We start from the raw sequence: 24,476 nt of genomic DNA, 5'->3' as shown, positions 1-24,476 counted from the left end.
CACACATGCGCCAAATAAACATGTGCTTACGTGTCAAAACTTGTTGTGATAGAAACGGACAGAACTTCCCGGTAGACCTTATATATACAGTATATTCATAATATGTGTATACATGTAATTTTTATTTATTTATTTATTTAATTTTATTTATTCATTTTAGAGAGGAGAGAGAGAGAAAGAAGGGCGGAGGAGCATCAACTCCCATATGTGCTTTGACTAGGCAAGCCTAGTATTCCAAACTGGCAACCTCAGCATTGCAGGTTGACGCTTTATCCACTGTACCACTACAGGTCAGGCCATGATTTTTATTTTGTAATAATACTCACTAGACACACCGCCACCAATTATTATTTTCCCAGTTGTAAATATAATGATGGCATCTTAATAGCAGATAGCAAGTATATAAATCAATGCAAATAGACTGAGGGGCTAATAGGATGAATCATTTGATAATATTAATATATAAATGCTGATTTAATTTTAACTACAGCCATTCGATTGAACAATGTTTGAAACATATAAGAATCGACTATACAAATATAAAATGGGGAAGCATGGAAAAAGGGCACAATAGTGTTAAGCATGTTGAATAGCTATCTAATACACATTTTAACTGTCAATAAACCCACAAAACACTATATATACCCATTATTTATTTTAGCTGGACTAATGCAATAGAATTATAATGTTCACACAGAAGTTCTCTGTAGTGTTTCCTTCTAACCAATAATTTCCTTTTAAAACAATAAATACAATTTCCTGGATATTGTTTTAAGTTTCAAAGAATATAAACTATACTGCTCACAAAAATTAGGGGATATTTCAAAACGAATATGAAGCAATAAAATATCTAATTTTTGTAAGCAGTATATTTCAACTGAAAATAAAGCAGCATACTTGTTACTTTAGCTACATGTTATTCATTATGCAGTTAGTGAGAATGCGTATCTTTTAAGATTGAATCCCAAAATATATAGTAAGATCTTTTATATGTTAATAGAAGGCTAAGTAAAAAACTAAAAATAGATACATTATTGCAATCTAACATTTATGAAACTCTGATTTTAAAATTGGCATTAGTGTTTAGGGACTAATTCCATTTCTAGTTACCAGTAGTATATTACAGAATTATTAGAGAAGATTTAGTAAATCTGGAAATCTACACTTACCCTAAACAGAGAGGGAAAAAAATAAATCACAAGTTACTAATACAACATTGAAACTGTGGCATCTGTTTCAAGAAATGAGAGAGGTCACATCAACTCTATACAAGTCCAGCTATGGTTAGTAAATTCTTATAGCATTATCTAAAACTCATCGGTCTTAAATTAGCAAAAACTAAATTAAAATCTAATTATTTAACCTTATTCATCTTCATACAAGTACCAAAATCGGCTAACTTCAAATGCCCCGATTTATCCAGCAGCATGTTATCAGGCTTCACATCTCTGAGGGGAAACAAAGAACACTTCTGAAATAGATCAGACACTGATAAAAATTAAGTCAGGCAGTTATTTTAGACTATTTATCCTGATTCAATATAGATAAGGCACTTTTGACCTGTATGTGCTCTCTATACACATGTAAACATTGAACTTCAGCAGGGAACTTCTTTATATGTTAATGCCTCAAAAGAAGGCATATATACACGGTCTACCGGAAAGTTCTGTCCGTTTTTGGAACAAAACAAAAATACAAATTTTTCTTACCGTCAATAAACTTTATTAAATAATATAATTGCCATTATTATTGATTTCTTGCCAGCGTGAGGGCAATTTGTATATCCCATTTTTGAAAAATGTTTTATCTTTTGATGCGAAAAATTGAACCAGTGCTTGTTTGATATCTTCTTCATTTTTGAATTTTTTGCCCTTCAAAAAAATTTGTGAAGACAAAAACAAATGATAGTCGGAGGGTGCTAAGTCCGGGGAATATGGTGGATGCAACAGAATTTTCCAGCCTAGTTCTGCAATTTTTTGACGAGTCCCCAAAGCAGCACGTGGCCTGGCATTATCATGATGCAGTATGATGTTCTTCCTTTTGAACATCGCCGGCCTCTTTTCTTGGACTGCTGTCTTTAAATTATCCAGTTCCTGACAATACTTCTCCGAATTGAGCTCATAATGTATTGGTCCTCAAATGTCCCACCATATACACAACATTCTATTATTCAGAGTCAAATTTGGTTTAGAGGTGGAAGGGCTAGTTTTTCCGGGTTCACAAAATGCCCTTTTCCTTACGATGTTTTCGTAGGTAATCCACTTTTCATCCCCAGTTATCATCCAGCTCAAGAAGGGCTCGATTTTGTTCCGAGCAAGCAGAGATGTGCATATGATGACTCGATCATCCAAATTCTTCTGACTTAATTTATGTGGCACCCATCTTGAATATTTCCACACCAATCCTATCTTCCGAATGTGGTCCGAAATGGTTTGCTGAGTTGAATTAAGCCTTTCTGTGATCTCCGATGTTGTCAGAAAAGGATCTTGCTCCAACATGGTCTTAATAACATCGTCATCGATCAAAGATGGTCGCCCAGAGCATGGTTATCAGAAAGGTCGAAATCACCTGTTTCGAATTTTTCGAACCATCTTCTGCATGTCCTATCAGAAACTGAACCTTCACCAAACACTTTCAATAAATTTCTACATACTTTTGTAGCATTTCTTCCTTGTTGAAATTCGTAAAAATTATAGTGGCGTAAATGAACTTTATCAGTAGCCATGGGTACACTATGGCTTCACACATAAGACTAACGTGAATCAACTTTGTTTTAGTTAATTTGCTATGTCAGTATGTATACATTAAGTGATAAAAATAGAGAGGCACACATGCGCCAAATAAACATGTGCTTACGTGTTGAAACTTGTTGTGATAGAAACGGACAGAACTTTCTGGTAGACCTGATAATATTCCCTTTCTTTTTAAGTACAGTTTGATTCTTCATGTGGGGTTTGGGGTGATCAAATCATTTGAGAAAGAATAACCATAAAAATGTAACACTTACAGATATCAAAAGTGACTGAAACACACTTCTTAACATAAGTACATAAATAACTCCAAGACAGGGTCTAAGTCACTTTCATTTTTGTATCCTTGGAACTCATCAGAGCAACTGCATGGTAGATTCAAGTGGTGCTTACAGAACAAATAAAACTACTATCATAATGCATAAAGGAGATATAGTCACTAACTGAAAACATATTAACATATATTAACGTTTGAATATAAAAGCTAATCAAAAGCAAGTTAATTTGTGTATTAGAAAATGAAAATTATTTAACACTAGCACATACCTCAGAAAAACAGCATTTAACTTTTACTTTTCAGAACACCAAGTAAAAGCGATATAATCAATCAGATTAAAGGATAGTATCAACATAAGCTGAAATGTCAAAACTAAAAATTTCTAAGTTTTAAGTTCTGAAATATTCATATCATCTAGAAGGAAAATAAGTGGATTTAGAGTGGGAAATGCTAACTGATTAAGTTAAAGTATTTTCAGCTTCACTCTTCAACAAAGAAGAAAATTTAAAGTATTTTTATCTTTACCTATGAATAAAACCCATGGAATGGATTGCATCCAATGCAAGAACTACTTCTGCAGTATAGAATCGTGCCCATTTTTCAGGCACATCATAGTTGCTCATTAAGTTTACAAGATCTCCACCAGGCATGTATTCCATCACCATGTAGAGATAACGATCATCTTGGAATGCATAAAAAAGCTATACAAATACAAAAAAGAATTCATTAATGTTCAGCAAAATTATGTCACTTAAAATTGGCAAAATTGCATATAAAAGATTTAATTAAAATACTCAAATTGCAGTTGTAGATCTTTAAAAACAGAAAAATAAACACAAACAAACACCACAAACACCTCTACATATGCAAAGAAACTGTGAATAGTGATTATGTCTGATGATTTAGTTGGAGACTTTTTCTCTACATACTTTTCTATACTAACTGATTTTTTACACTGAGTTAAAAATTGAGCTTCATACAAGTCTCCTAAACAAGGAAATATTCTGAAGTAGATTTGTTCTCTTTAAAAATGTTTCTTTTGATCTTTAGAGAGAGAGAGAGGAAGAGGGGAGGTATAGAGGAAGAGAGAAAGGAAAAGAGAGAGAGAGAGAGAGAAAGAATCAATTGTTGTTCCACTTATTTACGTATTCATTAGTCAATTCTTTAAAGTTCTTTTTTTTTTTTGTATTTTTCTGAAGCCAGAAACGGGGAGAGATAGTAAGACAGACTCCCGCATGCGCCCGACCAGGATCCACACGGCACGCCCATCAGGGGTGAGGCTCTGCCGCTACCAGAGCCACTCTAGCACCTGGGGCAGAGGCCAAGGAGCCATCCCCAGCGCCCGGGCCATCCTTGCTCCAATGGAGCCTCGGCTGCGGGAAGGGAAGAGAGAGACAGAGAGGAAGGGGGGGGGGGTGGAGAAGCAAGTGGGCGCTTCTCCTATGTGCCCTGGCCGGGAACCGAACCCGGGTCCCCCACACGCCAGGCCGACACCGCTGAGCCAACCGGCCAGGGCCTCATTAGTCAATTCTTGTATGTGCCCGACTGCAGATCGAACCCACAACTTTGGTGTATTGGAATGACACTCTAACCAACTGAAACAACCCAGCCAGGGCACAAAAAAATATTTTGGTTCTAATTTAACTTGTGCTTTAGTAGTGTTTATTGCTTAATTTATATCAACACCACAATTCTGAAGAAGTCTAATAAATTGGGCTACAGTCTCAGCTGCCCTTTACTAGTTTTGCCAACTGGGCAATTTACTTACCCCCCCTAAGTTTCTGTCACTATAGTCCCTTCCAGAATAATGTAAGAGACTGTATCATATTTTTTAACTTTTATTATTATTATTATTATTATTATTTTTAATGCTTATTCATTGACTCTGGGGGGGGGGAGGGTGAGCAAGAGAGAGACAGGAACATTGACCCGCTCCTGCATGAACTGAACCAGCAACCTCCGTACTTCGGGATGACACTCCAACTAACCAAGCCATCTGGCCTGGGCGGAACTACTTTGACTTTTATATCTGCTGCTCAGTCAGCATCTGGATGTCTGGCTATCAGCACATGTTTAATAAATGTCTAATGAATAAAGCATAAATTAATCTATAAGTTGGGGGTGTACCTAATAGGGGTTAAGTGCCTTTCATAGTTGTTTAAAACAAAATAAGTGAAAACAGAAAGCATGATAGATGTTCAATAAATGATAGCCATTAACAGGGGGAGCAGTAACAACTAACAAAGAAACAGGAAGAGGGCAGTAGTGAGAGTAAAGCAGGAAGAGTCAAGTCCATGGATACAAAACTGGCAAGAGTACCCGTCATAAATATATTTATTATGTGACTAAGGTTGAAGTAAAAAAAAAAGCAAATTTATAAAAGAACATTTTAAATAAATGTGAGATTAGAATCCAATTAAAATGAATAAATTAAGCCCTAGAGAAAATATACCTAATTTACCTAGGCATTTATATCCTAAAAAATCTTTCTTTTTATCTTTCATTTGTCAAGTGTTTAATGATTTTAGTTACAGATTTAGTTATTTTAATTAAAAAACTATTTGGGGGAAAAATAAGAAACCAAATGGCATTTCATGGTTATCCCAGATATACAAGTGGGCACCATAATTAAAGGAATATTGTTGATATTTGTAGCAGTTTATTTATAGACAATGTATCAAGAAAAACAAAGCTTCAAGTACATAAATTGTAAATTTAACTCTAAAAGCAACAATTATGTCATATGTCTTTACTCTTTACAGAACACTGAAGATATCAGTGGTTCCAAACCCGAGGTGATAACTGTTGAGGGTTGTTCTTTTCATATTTACCGGCATCTCTGGCTTCTACTCAGGTAATGGCAGTAGCAGCCCTCCCTACTCCCATACACAGGTTTAAACAATGTTTACAGACATTATTGTCTCCTTGGATAGGGGAGTAGGAAGAGACAATTATCAATTGAGAGACAATTATGCCGGTAAATATGCACAGAACAACCCTTAACAACAAAGAATTACCTGGCCCAAAATGTCATATAATACTGAGCCCAGAAAACCATGCTATACATAGCTGATAAAAAACAGAACAGGCCCTGGCCGGTTGGCTCGGAGGTAGAGCGTTGGCCTGGCGTGTGGAAGTCCAGGGTTCGATTCCCGGCCAGGGCACACAGGAGAGGCGCCCATCTGCTTCTCCACCCCTCCCCCTCTCTTTCCTCTCTGTCTCTCCCTTCCCCTCCTGCAGCCGAGGCTCCATTGGAGCAAAGATGGCCCGGGCGCTGGGGATGGCTCCTTGACCTCTGCCCCAGGCGATAGAGTGGCTCTGGTCGCAACAGAGTGACGCCCCGGATGGGCAGAGCATCGCCCCCTGGTGGGCATGCCGGGTGGATCCTGGTCAGGCGCATGCAGGAGTCTGTCTGACTGCCTCCCCGTTTCCAGCTTCAGAAAAATACAAAACAAATAAACAAACAAAAAACCCCAAAAAAAACAGAACAAACAGTCAAGTATAAAAGTTTCATTAAGTAAATCTTAAACATTTTCTATATCCTTTTTATCCTAGTTACTAGTATGCTTAGGATATGCTTCATTATATACTATAAATAAATAAATCCCAAAATACACGTCAGGAATTTAGCAGTGGTCTAGCCCAATAGTTGTTTGTTTTTTAAACCAGAATAAGACTTTACTTCCCCCTTATAAAATCTTACATAAGGATTCCAATATACATATAAGCAGAGGCAGATTAAAATCAGTTGAGGCCCCAAGTATAGAAGAAAATATCAGGCCCCTTAAAAGAGAGAGGGAAAATAAAAATACATGTTAACCATATTTTTAAATAAATAAAAAATACTATGTACTATTAATGTTAAAACTGAATATATGAAACTAAACTTGGTGTCAGTAGAAAAAAACTGTGAAGTTGGGGTTTTGTGAGGCCCTTCAGAAGTCAGGGCCCAGGGCATGTGCCCGATGCGCCCGCTGTTAAATCCACCTCTGCATATAAGACAGATTAAAAAAACCATGGAGCTGCTCTAGTTAAGGCAGGAATAGAGTACCCAGAATTATAACCTACCCAAAATTTCTGCTTGTCCTTAAGATGTCACCTGAGGCATCTCCAGTTTAAAATAACTGATTTAAGCCAACTTTCACATTTTTAAGCAAGGAAATTGAGGCCCAGAGATGAAAATAAGTTGTCCACAGCTTCAAAGACAGGCTTATGGCAGTCAAGACTAAGGTCTACAGCTACTGACTCTTCTTCCCATGGAAAAGCCTCAAGCTCATACATTATTGGAGGCCTATCTTACCTCATTTTCCTTTCATTTTTTCCCCATTTTTTCCTCTCCACAAAATGAGAGAGGCAGACAGATGAACAGACAGTTAAATAAATAAGATCTCATATTTGGGGAAAAAGTTAAATTTCAGTATTAAACATAAGTATCTACTTAATATATGACTTACCCCAGACCAAAGAGATTATTTCAAATTTTTAATATTTAAATTTTACAGAAACATAATAATTCTGCTTTGGCCTTATTTTCCTCCTGGAGATGATTCAATAAAACTAATTTTTACCATTTAAAAAATAATGGTATAGTAGACAATCTGCAATTGTCAATAAATTCTCCATTACTGTTCTGGAAAACAAACTAAGCTCCTCAGATATGTTTAGTTACAAACCAGTATAGCAAAAATGAAACAGTAGCAATATCATACCTGAACAACCCAAGGACTGTTAGCAAAAGCCATGATGTCCCTTTCTTCCCAGAAAAAAGCAGAATCAGATCTCTTAATCATTTCAAATTTGCTTAGAAGCTTCATAGCATAGACCTTCCTGGTGGATTTATGCCTTACCTTTAAAAATTGAAAATGTAAAATAATGAACTTTTATGTTAACATTTATTTAACTTTAAAGCTCAAAGTTTCCTAGAACATTTGATAAATGATTTTAACAACTTGTTAGGTAACTTAACATTATTGTTCTAAGCTATTTTTTCATCTCTTTTGCTGAATTACCCCAATTAGTAATATCAAAGCTTTAATTAACAAGCAAAGTACTGTTAGGAAAAAACAAATAAACATCATTTCCTACATTATAGCACAGTTCCCCCTCCTTCCTGTTATGTCTGCTGCTTTCTATTTATAACCCTTACTGTTCCACAGCATTTTAGATAATATTAGGAATGATGGTTTCTCTAATGCTTGAAACCTTTTCACTAATCATGAACACATGCTGAAAATATTACATACTACCGAATCTGACCTTAGATTTTAATACCCTTAGGCAAGAATATATAGAACAATTTAAAGCAATAATTTTATAAAAATGATATTTTCCTAATATGTTGAAAATATAAGTGAATTTTTAATATAAAAAGTTGTTTTTTAATCTTATTAAAATAACCTACCAATTGAACTTCTCCAAATGCACCTCTACCAATCACCTTCACTACTTCATAATCTTCAGCTTTCATTCGTAAATCTCTAATTTTATTTACTGTGTCTTTATCTGTATGAAAAGAAAAGTTCATCATTTTAAATCACTGAAGCATTATAACTAACACTGCTTATTTTACATTCGGGTTCCTAAGAAACACAATGAAAAACAAATTCATTAAGAATTACTTAATATATAGTAAAATGTAAAGTTATAAAATAAATAAATGTTCAATGTACAAAGAATTGTTTTAAATCAATTCTGGAATGACTCACTCTATTGAAATATTTTCATTAAAATTGGACGTATTAGAATATTTTAGAAAACAAATATACTATAAACATATACTATGGATAATTAATTAGTAACTGGTATTTTAAGTATACATCAAATTTGAATTGTGGGACCAAGAGTAGATACTTCTTTTTATGAGATTTTTCTTTTTATCAAGTCAGTTTTGATGATCCTTTAAAATAACATAACAATTTAGGATATCGAAGGCAAACATACTAAAGAATCACATATTTATATTGTATTTCTCTATTTGAACTTAAAGAATTTAAAACAGTGGGAATCACTGCAATTATTTATATAAATCTGTCATACTACAAACTACAATATTTTACAAATCCCCATTGGATAGATATTCTAATTCCTAATTTGGTCATAGATATAAATAGGGCTATTTTAATACACATGGGTCAACACTGGCAGGAGATTACATGGAAAAGCTTCACATTTCAGAATTGTACAAAATACAGAACAGCTATTAAACTTAACAGTGCCTAATAAAAGCTGGATATAATACTCTTTCTTTTTAAATGCACATTTAAACACAAATGTTTGTGTTCACTGTGACCAATTAATACATGCAACAGAGAGCAAATATTCACACAGATAGCATAAGTACACTTAACTTCAGGTTACAGATCTATTGCAAGATTCACTAGAAAGATATAGATGATAATTAATTTACTAAACAAATATTTGTGTCTCCCATACGGGCTCTATAGTAGTCACTATAGATATAGAAAGATAATTTAAAAACATATTTCTTACTCTTAAGTTCAAGCTCTAGCAAATGAAACAGAAAAGAAAAATAAAAACAAAACACCCCAAACAATAAGGGAGAGAGCACAGTTTATTGAGTAGTAAAGGCAGACTTGGGAGGGAGGTGGCTAAAAAAAGGCTTTCTGGAGATGATGGCACCTGAAAGGAGTCTAAAATGAAGAGTAGCAGTTAGCCAGGTTGGGGAGAAGAAAAGAGAAAAATACAACAGGCAGATGGGCAATACAAACAAGATACAGAGGAACTGTATTCAAGAAGATCTGTGTTGCTGGAATACCAAATTTGTGGTCCTTACAAGAGAGGCTGGAGATCCAAACTGGTCAAGGAGTTAGAACCTTACCTTTAAGCCAGTAGTTATGAAATTACTATTTAATTACAAAAATTATTTTTCACAATAAAGTTTAAGGCATCTCAACATGTAAAACATATTTTTAAAAAGGTCTGAATCAGAATATATATTATATAATAGCCTGTAGGATTGAGAAAGGATCCCTGGCTCTGGTTATATGAGGTTTAGAGCCATAGTCTGTAGTTTGAGCTCAGAAAATATATCTCCTGCAAATTTGTGTGAGAATGGAGAGCTTACTTCCTGTTTTAATTTCTGACAGCACAGGAAATGTATAAATCAGCTTGATATTACTTAAGCTTGAAACAATATTAGTTGTCAAAATGACTTTATTACATTTACGCTTTGCATAAAATTTTGCCCTTTAATTTTAAGTTGAATTCATTGAGAAACATTATCAAGTCTGGAGCAAAAAGTCATCTCCAAAGTCAATCAGTGTTCAATGAAAATTCAATGATAGCTGATAGTTCTCATTCAGAAAAAACTTCATCTTGGTTCTTGTGTTAGTCAGCTCATACTTCCATAAAAATACCATAAACTGGTGGCTCAAACAATAGACATTAATTTTCTCACAGTTCTGGAGGCTAGAAGTCCAAGATTAGGAAGCTGGCCTTTTTTGGTTTCTGGTGAAGCTTCTCTTCTCGGCTTGTTGGGCAGCCAGTGTCTCTGTGTGCTCACATACATCTTCCTTGTGTGTGCACACAGGTTAAGGACATTAACCCTATCAGAGCCCTACCTTTATGACCTCATTTAACTTTAATTTCCTCCTTACTGGCCTTATCTCCAAATAAAGTCATATTGGGGTTAGAACTTTAACATATGATTTTGGGGGGAGGAGAGAACAATCCCTAGATGGGATTGCCGAGTTGATCCTGGTCAGGGTGCATGCAGGACTCTGCCTCACTATCTCTCCCCTCCTATCACCTTAAAAAAATAAAAATAAAATCTTGCCTGTACTTATTCCATGCAGACTTTAAGGATAATTCCTTAGTCACTTCAAACTCAGTACTCACTCCTCAAATAAACAAGAGTAAAGAAAAATCAATCAAAATTGTTTCTTATTTTTTAATTGCCACTTGATGCTGCTCCCAATGGCTTCAATTCTTTGAGGAACTCTTCTTGCCAAAATGCTAACAGTCTTAAGCAAGTGTTTCTCCCTTCACACATTTGTTTTGCTGCTGCCAACATTCAGAATCAGTGAACAGCTTTCCCTGCTTGGTTAACAAATAAGACACTTGTAAACGTATGTAAGGTTACAGCCTCATACTTCTTTGTCATTTGTATGAAGAAAATTTTGCTGTGATCAAATGTTCCATTTTAGATTTTCTTTCTTTCTTACCCCCCTTCTTCTCCAAGTGAGAATAGGGGAGATAGAGACAGACTCCCACATGTGCCTCGACCAGATTCCACCAGCAACCTCCATTTAGGGTTGATGCTCTGCCCATCTGGGGCAATGCTCAGAACCAAGCTATTTTTAGCACCTGAGGTGGAAGCTCCACTGAGCCATCCTCAGTGCCTAGGGCCAATGTACTCAAACCAATTGAGCCATGTCTGCGAGAGGAGGAGAGTGAGAGAGAGATAGACAAAGAGAGACAGACAGAGAAGAAAGAGAGGGGGTGGAGAAGCAGATGGTCACTTCTCCTGAGTGCCCTGATTGGGAACCAAATCCGGACATCCACACACCAAGTTGACGCTCTACCACTGAGCCAACCAGCCAAGGACCCATTTTAGATTTTCTATTTTTCTGACTGTTGCTTTCCTGGAGAGTTGGGAATATTATGAATATTTACTCTGGTAACGTCAATGCACACACAATTAGAGTGTCACTGCACAGTAAACACAATGCTTTGTCATCTAACTTGATAAAACAGTCTACATTCCACTGTGCCACAAAATGACAACATTCAAAATTCACATTTCTTTTCTTTCTTTCTTCCTAACACAATGGGGATGCATTGGTAATAAAAAAAATTTTTTGGCCCTGGCCGGTTGGCTCAGTGATAGAGCGTTGGCCTGGCATGCAGGAGTCCCGGGTTCGATTCCCGGCCAGGGAACACAAGAGAAGCGCCCATCTGCTTCTCCACCCCTCCCCTTCTCCTTCCTCTCTGTCTCTCTCTTCCCCTCCTGCAGCCAAGGCTCCAATGGAGCAGGGTTGGCCCGGGCACTGGGGATGGCTCTATGGCCTCTGCCTCAGGCGCTAGAATGGCTCTGGTTGCAACAGAGCAACGCCCTAGATGGGCAGAGCATCGCCTCCTGCAGGAGTCTGTCTGACTGCCTCCCCGTTTCCAACTTCAGAAAAATACAAAAAAAAAATTTTTCTTTTTTAATTTCTGGTATGATGAGACACATGGAACACTGTGCCACAGTGATTTTACAATGTGATTTAGCAGTATAAAGCAATGAGAATGCCATGTATGATTTCTGTTACAACTACTCAACTCAGCCATTATAGCAGAAAAGCAGTCATAGACAGACATATAATAATGATCATGGCTATGTCCCAATAAAACTTTATGGACAATAAAATCAAACTTTCATAGAATTTTCAAGATTATTCTTCTTTTGACTTTTTCTCAATCATTTAAAATATGTAGATGGTGTTATATTGAGTTGTACACCTGAAATTTGTATGGTTTGAAGAACCATGTCATCCCAATAAATTAAAAATTAGTTTTGCCTGACTGGTGGTGGCGCAATGGATAGAATGTCAACCTGAGACGCTGAGGTCCCAGGTTTGAAACCCCATGGTCAACAGGTTGAGTACAGGCTCATCGGGCTTGAGTAGAGGGTAGTTAGTCACTGGCCTGAAGTACATGGTTGATGGCTTTAGCCCAAGATCAACTTGAGCAAGAGGTCACTGGCTCGGCTGGACTCCCCTTACCCCCATCAAGACATGTATGAGAAGCAATCAATGAACAACTAAAGTGCTGCAACTGCAAGTTGACACTTCTCATCTCTCTCTTTCTGTCTGCCTCTATCTCACTAAATAAATAAATATTTAAAATAAAAAATAATTTAAAAATTGCAATAGTGAAAAATACATATCTAAACCATTCTTAGCACACGAACCATACAAAAACAGGTGGTAGGCCAGATTTACCTGTTGACTGTAGTTTGCCAATTCTTCCTTAAATGGAAACCCATCCGCCCTGTAAGGACACCATTCTTCCTGCAGCTATCAAGTGGTGGGTGACCTTTAACTGCACATATGCCTTATTCCACTGGCCCTGAAAACAGGGACAGGTGAACTCTACTGCCAACACTATACTCCCACCCTAAATCTGCCTCCTTCGATTTTCATTTTATTAGCTTATATCTCCTACTTACCTCTCATTGTTGTTGTCTTCTACTGACCCTTAGATCATCACATCACATTGCTAGATAATTTTAATTCCTGGTTTACTGATCTCTTCAATATTCTCCTGTTTTAATTCTTAAAGGTTTTAATATACCCATTGACAATATTTTTAATAACCTGGCTTCTCAATACCTTTAACTTCTCTCCTTCAATGATCTTGTCTAACCTCATACTCCAGACATTAATGCCCATGGTCACATACTAGACATTGTCATGATCAGTAATTATAATACTCCCATAATTTAAATTTCAAATCTTATACTCTCTAAGCACTCCCTTAGCTTTCTTGCTCACTCCAATAACTCAACTCTAACATTCCCAGTCCCACCAAGACCTTCAATTCACTAATCCTGAGTCATTTTTTACTGAACCTCATTGCTCTGACAACTTCTCTTTCCTAGATACCAGCTTAAATTTCATGGTCAATTATTATTATCACTTGCTTGCATATACCTTTAATGCCCTGGCTTTTATACTGAACTTGGTTTGGCAAAACCATAATCTTAAATCCAAGTCTCCAACTAATTCTATGTCAGCACCCATGCAGTTGAAAATATCTGGATAAATATACAAAATCATGTCAACCGATCCCACTTTAAGTTTAGAATCACAAAGCTGGTCCTTAATTCTGCTCAGTAATCATGTATTTCCTTAGTCTACTCATTCTACCACTCTGCTAGAGATCATATTTCCCCATTTTCTTCTTTCTTCTCAAACTTCCCACAACTCTCCTACTGATCTTCATTCATAGCTAATGACCTTGCTGGCTACTAACCTCAAATAAATAAAACAAGCAGAAAAAAATTGGCACAGAATTACTGTCATAATGGCCTGCGGGCTATAGTTTGCCAGTCCCTGCTTTAATGTAAACCCAGCTCCCCTCTAAGGGCACCATGGGACACTGGTGATACTATCTTATCATTTTTTCAATCAGAAGCATGTGCATCTTACATCAATCCCTCCACCAATGACATCATCATTTCTCACTAGTTCAAGGACACTGCTCTAGGAATTCTCCCCTTTCTCCTGTATCAAGTTTTCACCTTCCTGACTGGATCTTATCATGCTTAAACATCTTGATCCTATTTCTCTTATCAATTATTTAACTCCCATTACTTAACTCCACTAGAGCATAATTTTTCAAAAGTTTGTATACTTTTTGTTTCTAAATCTTTCTTATTTTTGCTCTTAAATCTACTCTGGATGGATTTTGGTCATTACCTTTCAACCAAAACTGCTTGTCAAAGTCATAAATGACCAACATATTGTTAAATTCAATGACCAATTCTCAGTCCTCATATTGATTTATCAGCAGCTTTTGACACAGTTTGATCCCTCTCCTGGTACTTTCTTTTCTTCCTGGATGCCACATTCTCCCAACAATATCAAGAGTATTTTTTTCAAGCTCAATGGTGACTTTTCAGTTAGTTGCCTTTGCTCATTCCTTCTCTTCTCCCAAATTTCTTAATATTGATGCGTCTCACGACTCAGTCTTCCAGAGTGTTTTCTTCTCTATCTATGCTAATTTCTTCCATGGGCTTTAAAAACCATCTACATGTCAACACCTTCCAAATACTTATCTCTTGTCAGACCTCTTTTTTAAACCTCAGATTTATATATTCAACTGCTTACAAAATATATCTACTTGTATCTACTTAGGTTAACAAACATCTCAAATTTAATTATCTTAAATGAAAGAGATATTCTCAGCCAAAACCTCTAAGATCTGCACATTTCAGCTGATGGCTCAATTTTGTTTAGGGCAAGAACCTAGGGGACATTCTTGACTCCTTTTTATCCCTTATACTCCACATCCTATCTTTCAGAAAAACATACAGCATCTACCTTTGAAATACATCTGGAACCTTATCACTTCTCATCCTTTCTACAACCATGCTGAACCAAACCACCATCATCATCCCTTCCTTGGGTTAACACAATGGCTTCTTAACTGATTTGCCTGTGTCTTTCCTCGCCTCTCCATAGTCTATTCCTAACACAAGTCAGATAATGTCACTCTTCTGCTCAAAAGTCTCTAATGCCTTGCCATCTCACCCAGAGCAAAAGTCAAAGATCTTACAATGGCCTACAAGACTACATAACTAAGCCTATTTCCCTTACTTCTCTGACACCATTCTACTATTTTTTCCTTTACTTAATCTCTTTTGCCTTCCTTGCTGCTCCTCAAACATGCCAGGCACACTCTCCTCTTAAGACCTTTACAGTGGCTATTCTCTGCATGACATTCTCTTCTCTCAAACATCTGCACAACTAACTCACTCAAAGACTTTAATTCTTTTCTCAAATGTCACCTTAAGTGAGCCTTACCCTAGTTACCGTATCTAAAACTGAAAAATTCTGAGAATGTCCAATCTTTCTTAGTGCATTCTATCCCCCCCCGAAAAAATTATCAACCTCTTTATTTACATAATTTGTTTCATGCAAAATAAAAACTCACAAAATTGTAAATACAGTAAGCCCTCATTAATTCTCAGACCAATAAAAGGATTGTGGTGAACATCAGACTCTTGCCAATTCCTGATTGTCAACTGTACTGAGCACCAGGCAGAAAAGCTATGATAAAGAGAACTGAAATATTACCACACAGCATAGTAAGCAAGGAATGAAATGGGCATACTAAGTTATAAATAGACATTATAAGTCTGGACAAGCCACTAATAAGCTAATGGGTCTCTAAATAATCACGTTAGCAAGAGGCAGTACAAAAAGGTTGAGAATTTGTAGTTCAAGGTTACTAAAAATTCAAAAAGATTCCAAACACACAATCAAACTTTCTATAAAGCAAAAGGATGGTTTTACGACTTGCTCCGTTTCCGACCTGGGCTGGTTCACCCCTCCTTAGGCAACCGAGTGGTCTCTGCTCCCGGGAGGTCACCATATTGATGTCGAATATATTCTCCCATTGTGTAGTTTGTCTTTTTATTCTGTTCATATTGTCTATAGCTGTGCAAAAGCTTTTTAGTTTAATATAGTCCCATTTGTTTATCCTGTCCTTTATTTTCCTTGCCCGTGGAGATACATCAGCAAATATATTGCTGCGGGTGATGTCGGAGAGCTTATTGCCTATACTTTCCTCTAGGATGCTTATGGTTTCATGACTTACATTTAAGTCTTTTATTCATTTTGAGTTTATTTTTGTGAATAGTGTAAGTTGGTGGTCTAGTTTCATTTTTTTGCAGGTAGCTGTCCAATTTTCCCAACACCATTTGTTAAAGAGACTGTCTTTACTCCATTGTATGCTCTTACCTCCTTTGTCAAATATCAGTTGTCCATAAAGGTGAGTTTATTTTCCGGGTTCTCTTTTCTGTTCCATTGATCTATATCGAGGTACCCAAACTATGGCCCGCGGGCCGCATGTGGTCCCCTGAAGCCATTTATCCAGCCCCCGTCGCACTTCCGGAAGGGGCACCTCTTTCATTGGTGGTCAGTGAGAGGAGCACACTGACCATCTCATTAGCCAAAAGCAGGCCCATAGTTCCCATTGAAATACTGGTCAGTTTGTTGATTTAAATTTACTTGTTCTTTATTTTAAATATTGTATTTGTTCCCGTTTTGTTTTTTTACTTTAAAATAAGATATGTGCAGTGTGCATAGGGATTTGTTCATAGTTTTTTTATAGTCTGGCCCTCCAAAGGTCTGAGGGACAGTGAACTGGCCCCCTGTGTAAAAAGTTTGGGGACCCCTGATCTATATGCCTGTTCTTATGCTAGTACCAAGCTGTTTTGAGTACAATGACCTTGTAGTGTAACTTGATATCAGGAAGTGTGATACCTCCCACTTTATTCTTCTTTTTCAAGATTGCTGAGGCTATTCTTATTCTTTTTTGGTTCCATATGAATTTTTGGAATATTTGTTCTAAATCTTTGAAGTATGTCCTTGGTATTTTCATAAGAATTGCATTGAATTTATAAATTGCTTTGGGTAATATGGATATTTTAATGATGTTTATTCTTTCTAGCCATGAACATGGTATATGCTTCCACTTGATTGTATCTTCCTTGATTTCTTTTATCAATGTTTTATAATTTTCCGAGTACAAGTCTTTAACCTCCTTGGTTAAAATTACTCCTAGGGCCCTGGCCGGTTGGCTCAGTGGTAGAGCGACAGCCTGGCGTGCAGAAGTCCCGGGTTCGATTCCTGGCCAGGGCACACAGGAGAAGCGCCCATCTGCTTCTCCATCCCTTCCCCTCTCCTTTCTCTCTGTCTCTCTCTTCCCCTCCCGCAGCCGAGGCTCCATTGGAGCAAAGATAGCCCGGGCGCTGGGGATGGCTCCTTGGCCTCTGCCCCAGGCGCTAGAGTGGCTCTGGTTGCAACAGAGCGACCCCCCCCCCCCCGAGGGGCAGAGCATCACCCCCTGGTGGGCAGAGCATCGCCCCCTGGTGGGTGTGCCAGGTGGATCCCGGTGGGGCTCATGCGGGAGTCTGTCTGACTGTCTCTCCCCGTTTCCAGCTTTGGAAAAATACAAAAAAAAAAAAAAAAAATTACTCCTAGGTATTTTATTCATTTTGTTGCAATAGTGAAGGGGATTGTTATCTTAATTTCTCTTTCAGACAGATCATTGATCATGTATAAAAATGCCTGATTTCTGAGTATTAATTTTATATCCTGACACCTTGCTGAATTCCTTTATCAGGTCCAGTAGTTTTTGACTGCAACTTTAGAGTTTTCTATGTACAGTATCATATCATCAGCAAATAATGATAGTTTTACTTCTTCTTTTCCAATTTGGATGCCTTTTATTTCTTCTTCTTGTCTGATTGCTGTGGCTAGGACTTCCAGAACTATGTTGAATAAGAGTGGTGAAAGGGGGCACCCCTGCCTTGTTCCTGATCTTAAGGGATCTTTTAACTTTTGTCCACTGAGTATGATGTTGGCTGTGGGCCTGTCATAGATGGCCTTTATCATGTTGAGGTATGTTCCCTGTATTCCCACTTTGCTGAGGGCTTTGATCATAAATGGGTGCTGAATTTTATTGAATGCTTTTTCTGCATCTATTGATATTATCATGTGGTTTTTGTCTTTCCTTTTGTTTATGTGATGAATCACATTTAATGATTTGCGAATATTGTACCAGCTTTGCCTCCCCAGAAAAAATTCCTTCTATTGTAAATGATTCTATATGTTATAATATCTATTCAAATTATTTGTTGCTAATATATAGAAATAGAATTGCTTTTTGTATTTTAATCTTCTACTTGCAACTGTATTTAACTTAATTAGTTCTTGAAGCTTTTTTGTAATCTTGAAGATTTGCTATGTAGAAAAAATACATTGTCTGAATAAATTTTACTTCTTCTGTTTTATTCTATATAATTTTTCTTTATTTTACCTAACTGTATTAAAACTTCTAAGACAATGTTGAATGAGAGTGGTGAGAAAGGCTGATTTTTCCTAATCTTAAAGGAAAGTATTTAGTCATACACAAATACAATCTGAACTGTTGGTTTTTGTAGATTCACTTTATCAAGATAAAGACATTTTCCTTCAAATCCTAGGTGGCAGAGAAATACAGTGTGTCCGTAAAGTCATGGTGCACTTTTGACCGGTCACAGGAAAGCAACAAAAGATGATAGAAATGTGAAATCTGCACCAAATAAAAGAAAAACTCTCCCAGTTTCATACCTATTCAGTACAGTTCAATGTGGGCTCACGCACAGATTTTTTAGAGCTCCTTAGGTAGCTATCCTGTATAGCCTCTACAGACTTGTCACTGACTGATGGCCTACCAGAACGGGGTTTCTCCACCAAACTGCCAGTTTCCTTCAACTGCTTATCCCACCGAGTAATCTTATTCTTATGTGGTGGCACTTCGTTATAAACACACCGATATTCACGTTACACTTTGGTCATGGATTCAAATTTAGTGAGCCACTGAACTTTCCTCTGTACCCTGTCCGCATCTCGACTGGCATGGCCATGGGCTACTCCGTTGTATACATGGTGTTACAATATCATCTGTGCATGCGCACATGCTGCCACATCATCCTACAGAAACTGGGAGGGTTTTCCTTTTATTTGGTGCCAATTTCACATTTCTATCGTCTTTTGTTGCTTTCCTGTGACCGGTCAAAAGTGCACCATGACTTCATGGACACACTATATTTTTAAATCAAGAATAAATACTGAGTTTTATAAAATGCTTTTTCTATATCTACTGATATATTATAGGTTTCCTTTTTTTTAGTATGTCAATTATTACTATAATTATTTACACCTTTGCAATCCTGATATAAACCATTCTTGGTCACAATTTTTACCTGATGCTAGACATGATTTGCTAAAACTTTGTTTTACTATTCTCTGTACTTTTCTTCAATTTAAAAACTAGACTATCAGAAATGGAAACTAAGAAAACCGCATTTACAACTGCATCCAAAGAGAAAAAAGAAAATAAACCTGGAAATAAATTTAACAAGGAGGTAAAAGTCCTACACTCAGAAAATTAGAAGATACTAAAGAAAGAAACTGAAGGAGATACAAATAAATGGATGCATATAGCGTGCTCAGGGGTAAGAAGAATTAACAGTATTAAAATGTCCACACTACCTAAAGCAATCTATAGATTCAACACAATTACTATCTAAATAAATGGAGTTTTTCACAGACCGAGAACAAATAAGCCCAAAATTTATGTGGATCACTAAGGACCCAGAATAACCACAACAATCTTTTCTTTTCTTTTTTGAGAGAGAGAAATCATTTTAGTTGTTCACTGTTTACTTCTCATATGTGCCTTGACTTGGGAGAAGGGGCGGGGCTCAAGCCAGTGACCTCAGGGATTCAAACCTGGGACCTCAGTGTCCCAGGTCAATGCTCCACCACTGCACCACCACTGGTCAGGCAGCCACACAATTGTTAAAAAGAAGAACAAAGTTGGAGCTACCACTTGATATCAAACTATACTATAATGATCAAAAAAATATGGTACTGGCATAAAAAGATATATAAATTAATCAAACAGAATAAAGAGCCCATCAATTAATATTTGACAAAGGAGACACAAAACTAGACAACTTTCTTATACCATATCAAATGGATTAGAGACTTAAACGTAAGACTCAAAACCATAAAACTTCTAGAAGAAAACACAGGCATAAAATCTTGACCATTTCTCTTAGTAATGTTTTTTTTTTTTTTTCTGATTTATCTCCTCAGGCAAGGGAAACAAAAGAAAAAATAAACAAAGGAGCTATCAACAAAACAAAAAGACAACCTGCTAAAGGGGTTAATATCCAAAATTTATAAAGAACTTATATAACTCAACACAAAAAAACAAACAAGCCAATTAAAAAATGGGATGACTCAACAGACACTTCTCCCAAGAGCACGTACACCCAGCCAAAAGACATATTAAAAAACGCTCAACATCAATAACTGCCCCAGAAATGCAAATTAAAACCACAATGAAATATCAGCTCACACTTGTCAAAATGGCTAGCATCAATCAATCTACAAACAAATGTTGGTGAGGATATGAAAAAGAAACTCTTGTGCATTGCTAATGGGAATTCGGAATGGTATAGCCACTATGTAAAACAGTATGGAGGGTCCTAAAAAAGTTAAAAATAAAACTTCCTTAAGACCCAGAGATTCCACTTTTTGGTATATATCCAAAGAAACCTAAAACACTAATTTGAAAGAATACATGTATCCCTATGTTCATAGCATATACCAAGTAACCATCAACAGATGACTAAATAAAAAAGATATGGTACATATATACAATGGACTATAACATGGCCATAAAAAAGAATGAAATCTTATCATTTGTGGCAACATGGATGCATATAGAGGTAATTATGCTAAGTGAAATAAGTCAGAGAAAGACAACTACCATATGATTTCACTTATATGTGGAATCTAAACAACAAAATTGATGAACAAACAAAACTGAAAGAGACTCAAAGACACAGAAAACAGAACGATGGTTGCCAGAGGAGTGAAAAAGATGAAGGGGACTGGCCAGGCAGTGGTGCAGTGAATAGAGCGTCAGACTGGGATGCAGAGGACCCAGGTTCGAGACCCTGAGGTCTCCAGCTTGAGCGCAGGCTCATCTGGTTTGAGCGCAGGCTCAACTGGTTTGAGCAAAAGCTCACCAGCTTGGACCCAGGGTCGCTGGCTGGAGCAAGGGGTTACTCCGTCTGCTGAAGGCCCGTGGTCAAGGCACATATGAGAAAGCAATCAATGAACAAATAAGGTCTCGCAATGAAAAACTGATGATTGATGCTTCTCATCTCTCTCCGTTCCTGTCTGTCTGTCCCTGTCTATCCCTCTCTCTGACTCTCTCTCTGTCCCTGTGTAAAAAAAAAAAAAAGAAAGAAAAAGATGAAGGGATTAATAAATTCGTTGTTACAAAATAGTCATAGGCCCTGGCTGGTTGGCTCAGCGGTAGAGCGTCGGCCTAGCGTGCGGAGGACCCGGGTTCGATTCCTGGCCAGGGCACACAGGAGAAGCGCCCATTTGCTTCTCCACCCCTCCGCCGCACCTTCCTCTTTGTCTCTCTCTTCCCCTCCTGCAGCCAAGGCTCCATTGGAGCAAAAATGGCCCGGGCGCTGGGGATGGCTCTGTGGCCTCTGCCTCAGGCGCTAGAGTGGCTCTGGTCGCAACATGGCGACGCCCAGGATGGGCAGAGCATCGCCCCCTGGTGGGCAGAGTGTCGCCCCATGGTGGGCGTGCCGGGTGGATCCCGGTCGGGCACATGCGGGAGTCTGTCTGGCTGTCTCTCCCTGTTTCCAGCTTCAGAAAAATGCAAAAGAAAATGCAAAAAAAAAAAAAAATAGTCATAGAAATGTAAAGTACAACATATACAACATACAACATACAGTTAATAATACTATAATAACTATGTATGGTGCCAGGTGGGTGCTGGAAATATCGGGGCGGGGGCGGGACATTTTGTAAAGCATATGATTATCTAACCACTATGCTGTACATCTGAAACTAATACAAAATAATGACTGTAAAATGTAAATAAAAATGAAATTTTAAAAAGTTTTAAAAACAAAAAGTATATAAGCTAGACTAAAGTACAGAGGTTTATCAGTTAAAGCAGTTTATTTTACCCTTATGTTTCCATTTTATTTTACTTATTTCTATTGTGATTACTGATGTTTCTATTTATAAAATGTAATATAAAGGTATACTTAATATTATGAAATAATGTTGCCTAGCAAAAGGAGTAACAGATTAAAAGAGCATGTGTTCCAATTCCTGCTACCCTGACTCTACAAAGTTACACACTTCCCTGTGTATTACAGAGCAATGTATCCTTGACCTCCCATCAAATAATAGTCATGTTTCTTTGTATTTGTATTTTTAGTTATTTTGCTCTCTTGTTAAGTAGGGAGATAAGCAAAAGTAAACAATAAAATGTTCCTGCAATTTCAATAAGATGTGAGAAATGAAGAAAAATTCAGTGAGAGGAGAAGAGGTAGAGACAGACTCCCACATGCGTCCCCACCAGGATCCACCTGGCAAGCCCTTAGAGGGCGATGCTCTGCCCACCTGGGGTGCTGCCCTGTTCAATCTAGCAGTTCTTAGCACTTGAGGTAGAGGCCATGAGCCATCCTCAGTGCCTGGGGCCCAACTCGCTCCAACTGAACCATGGTGAAGAAGGGGAATAGAGAGAAAGAGAGAGAGAAGAGGGGGAAGGGGTGGGGAAGCAAATGGATGCCTCTCCTGTGTGCCTGCCTGGAAATCGAACTCCGGATGTCCATATGCCGGCCAGTGCTCTACCACTGAGCCAACCAGCCAGATCCAAGAAAACTTTTATTACTTAAAAATTTCCCATTCAAAATCTCTTACCATATTTCAAAATAAAATTAAGGCTGAAAAAACATTTTTATATACATAAAAAATAAAAACCATAAAACTAAGACAACATAAGTGATAAATAAAAGTCTGAGGCAAGATTTCCAAGTGTAGAAATGATAAAAGAAATAACAAAGTAAAAATGTTTGCCTATTTGGAAAGATAAAACTTTTCTAATAAAACATGTAGCAAAATTGAAAAGTAACACTGAAACCAATCCAACTCAAATGTGTCAATATGTATGGTTTAGGAAACAGAAATAAAGAAATGGAGTAGACAAGACTTTATTATCTAAATCTAATCATCAAGTCTTTGAAACTACTTTGGTAAGCTATTTAAAGTAAATTATCAAAATTTAAAATGATAATATCTAATATCAAAATCTAAAACAATGTTTTTAGAAAAGAATATCTGAAATTTAAATATAAGCCAGGCTTTTATGAAGAAAATTCTCAGATCTCAGGAGGGCTTTTCATATGTATTCTATTCTTACCTGCAGGAATTAAAGGAATTAAAATATAATAGTTAAAGCATTTATAAAAGAAAAATAGAATATATGATCTTATTGATATTTAATGTGCATGTATGTATATGCTTATTTTAATATACCTATTTTAGCCATTTACTTTTCATTCCTTTATCTGTGAAATATTTTATAGATTCTCCTAACAGGCATCAAAACTGACTAATAAAGTTTCTTTCCCATTTCACTAATTTAATGTATCATACAACTACTGATAAAATAACCAAAGAGTAGACAGAAGAAAAAACAGGGCTTGGATGATCAAAGTCAAGATTTTGTTATATATAGTCTGTCATTAACCTCCACAAAAATTACTTACATCTGCTTAAAAAGTTGTCAATATTTTTGTTTTTTCTTAAGGCAGGAAAATCCAAATCATATACCAAAGCATCCAATCCATCCTAAACAAACAAACAAACAAATAAAGTTAGTTTTTGGATCACTCTATGAACACTTTCCTTTTTCATGAGTAAAAAATAAAATACACCTCTGAATTTTTAATTGGCCTTTTCCTATACATCTTGCATTCACCCCTTCTATAAGGTTACATGAGTACTAGGGAAGAGAAAATTTCTTGTTCTTTCATATATAGATTTTTCATATTCTAACTCTCCCAGAGGAGCACCTACATAACCACCAAATGGCTAACTGACTTTAATTCATGCCCTTTCCCCTCATAAGATCATAAAATATTACTTTTCACCCCCCCTTAGTACTGCATTTATCTTTATTTCACAGACACTCATCAAAAACAAATGGCCTATCTTTGTGACTACACATATTTCACAAGGTAGTAGCTAAATAGAAGTTCCTAAAATATGAAGTTTAGTGTAAAATAAGTTCTGCATTTAGATTTTTTTTTTAAGAGAGACGGAAGAAAGAGGATGGGAGAG

General features: G+C 36.8%; 1 protein-coding gene across 1 annotated transcript in view; it reads right to left on the bottom strand.

Annotated features, from left to right (window-relative positions):
- ROCK1 (Rho associated coiled-coil containing protein kinase 1) overlaps positions 1-24,476 on the bottom strand; it is a 159,191-nt gene that overhangs the window by 108,180 nt on the left and 26,535 nt on the right. Inside the window, exons 2-6 of the mRNA XM_066353644.1 lie at positions 23,903-23,984; positions 8,429-8,529; positions 7,737-7,874; positions 3,553-3,728; positions 1,364-1,448 (exon numbers count right to left, since the gene is read on the bottom strand). Of these exons, the coding sequence (XP_066209741.1) occupies positions 1,364-1,448; positions 3,553-3,728; positions 7,737-7,874; positions 8,429-8,529; positions 23,903-23,984 (582 nt within the window). The remainder of the gene's footprint in view (positions 1-1,363; positions 1,449-3,552; positions 3,729-7,736; positions 7,875-8,428; positions 8,530-23,902; positions 23,985-24,476) is intronic.

This window comes from Saccopteryx leptura, chromosome 11 (assembly GCF_036850995.1).
Source record: "Saccopteryx leptura isolate mSacLep1 chromosome 11, mSacLep1_pri_phased_curated, whole genome shotgun sequence".
In the NCBI taxonomy this organism is placed as follows: Eukaryota; Metazoa; Chordata; class Mammalia; order Chiroptera; family Emballonuridae; genus Saccopteryx; species Saccopteryx leptura.
The sequence above is the reverse complement of the archived record's forward strand: the minus strand, read 5'-3'. Positions and strand labels throughout refer to the sequence as shown.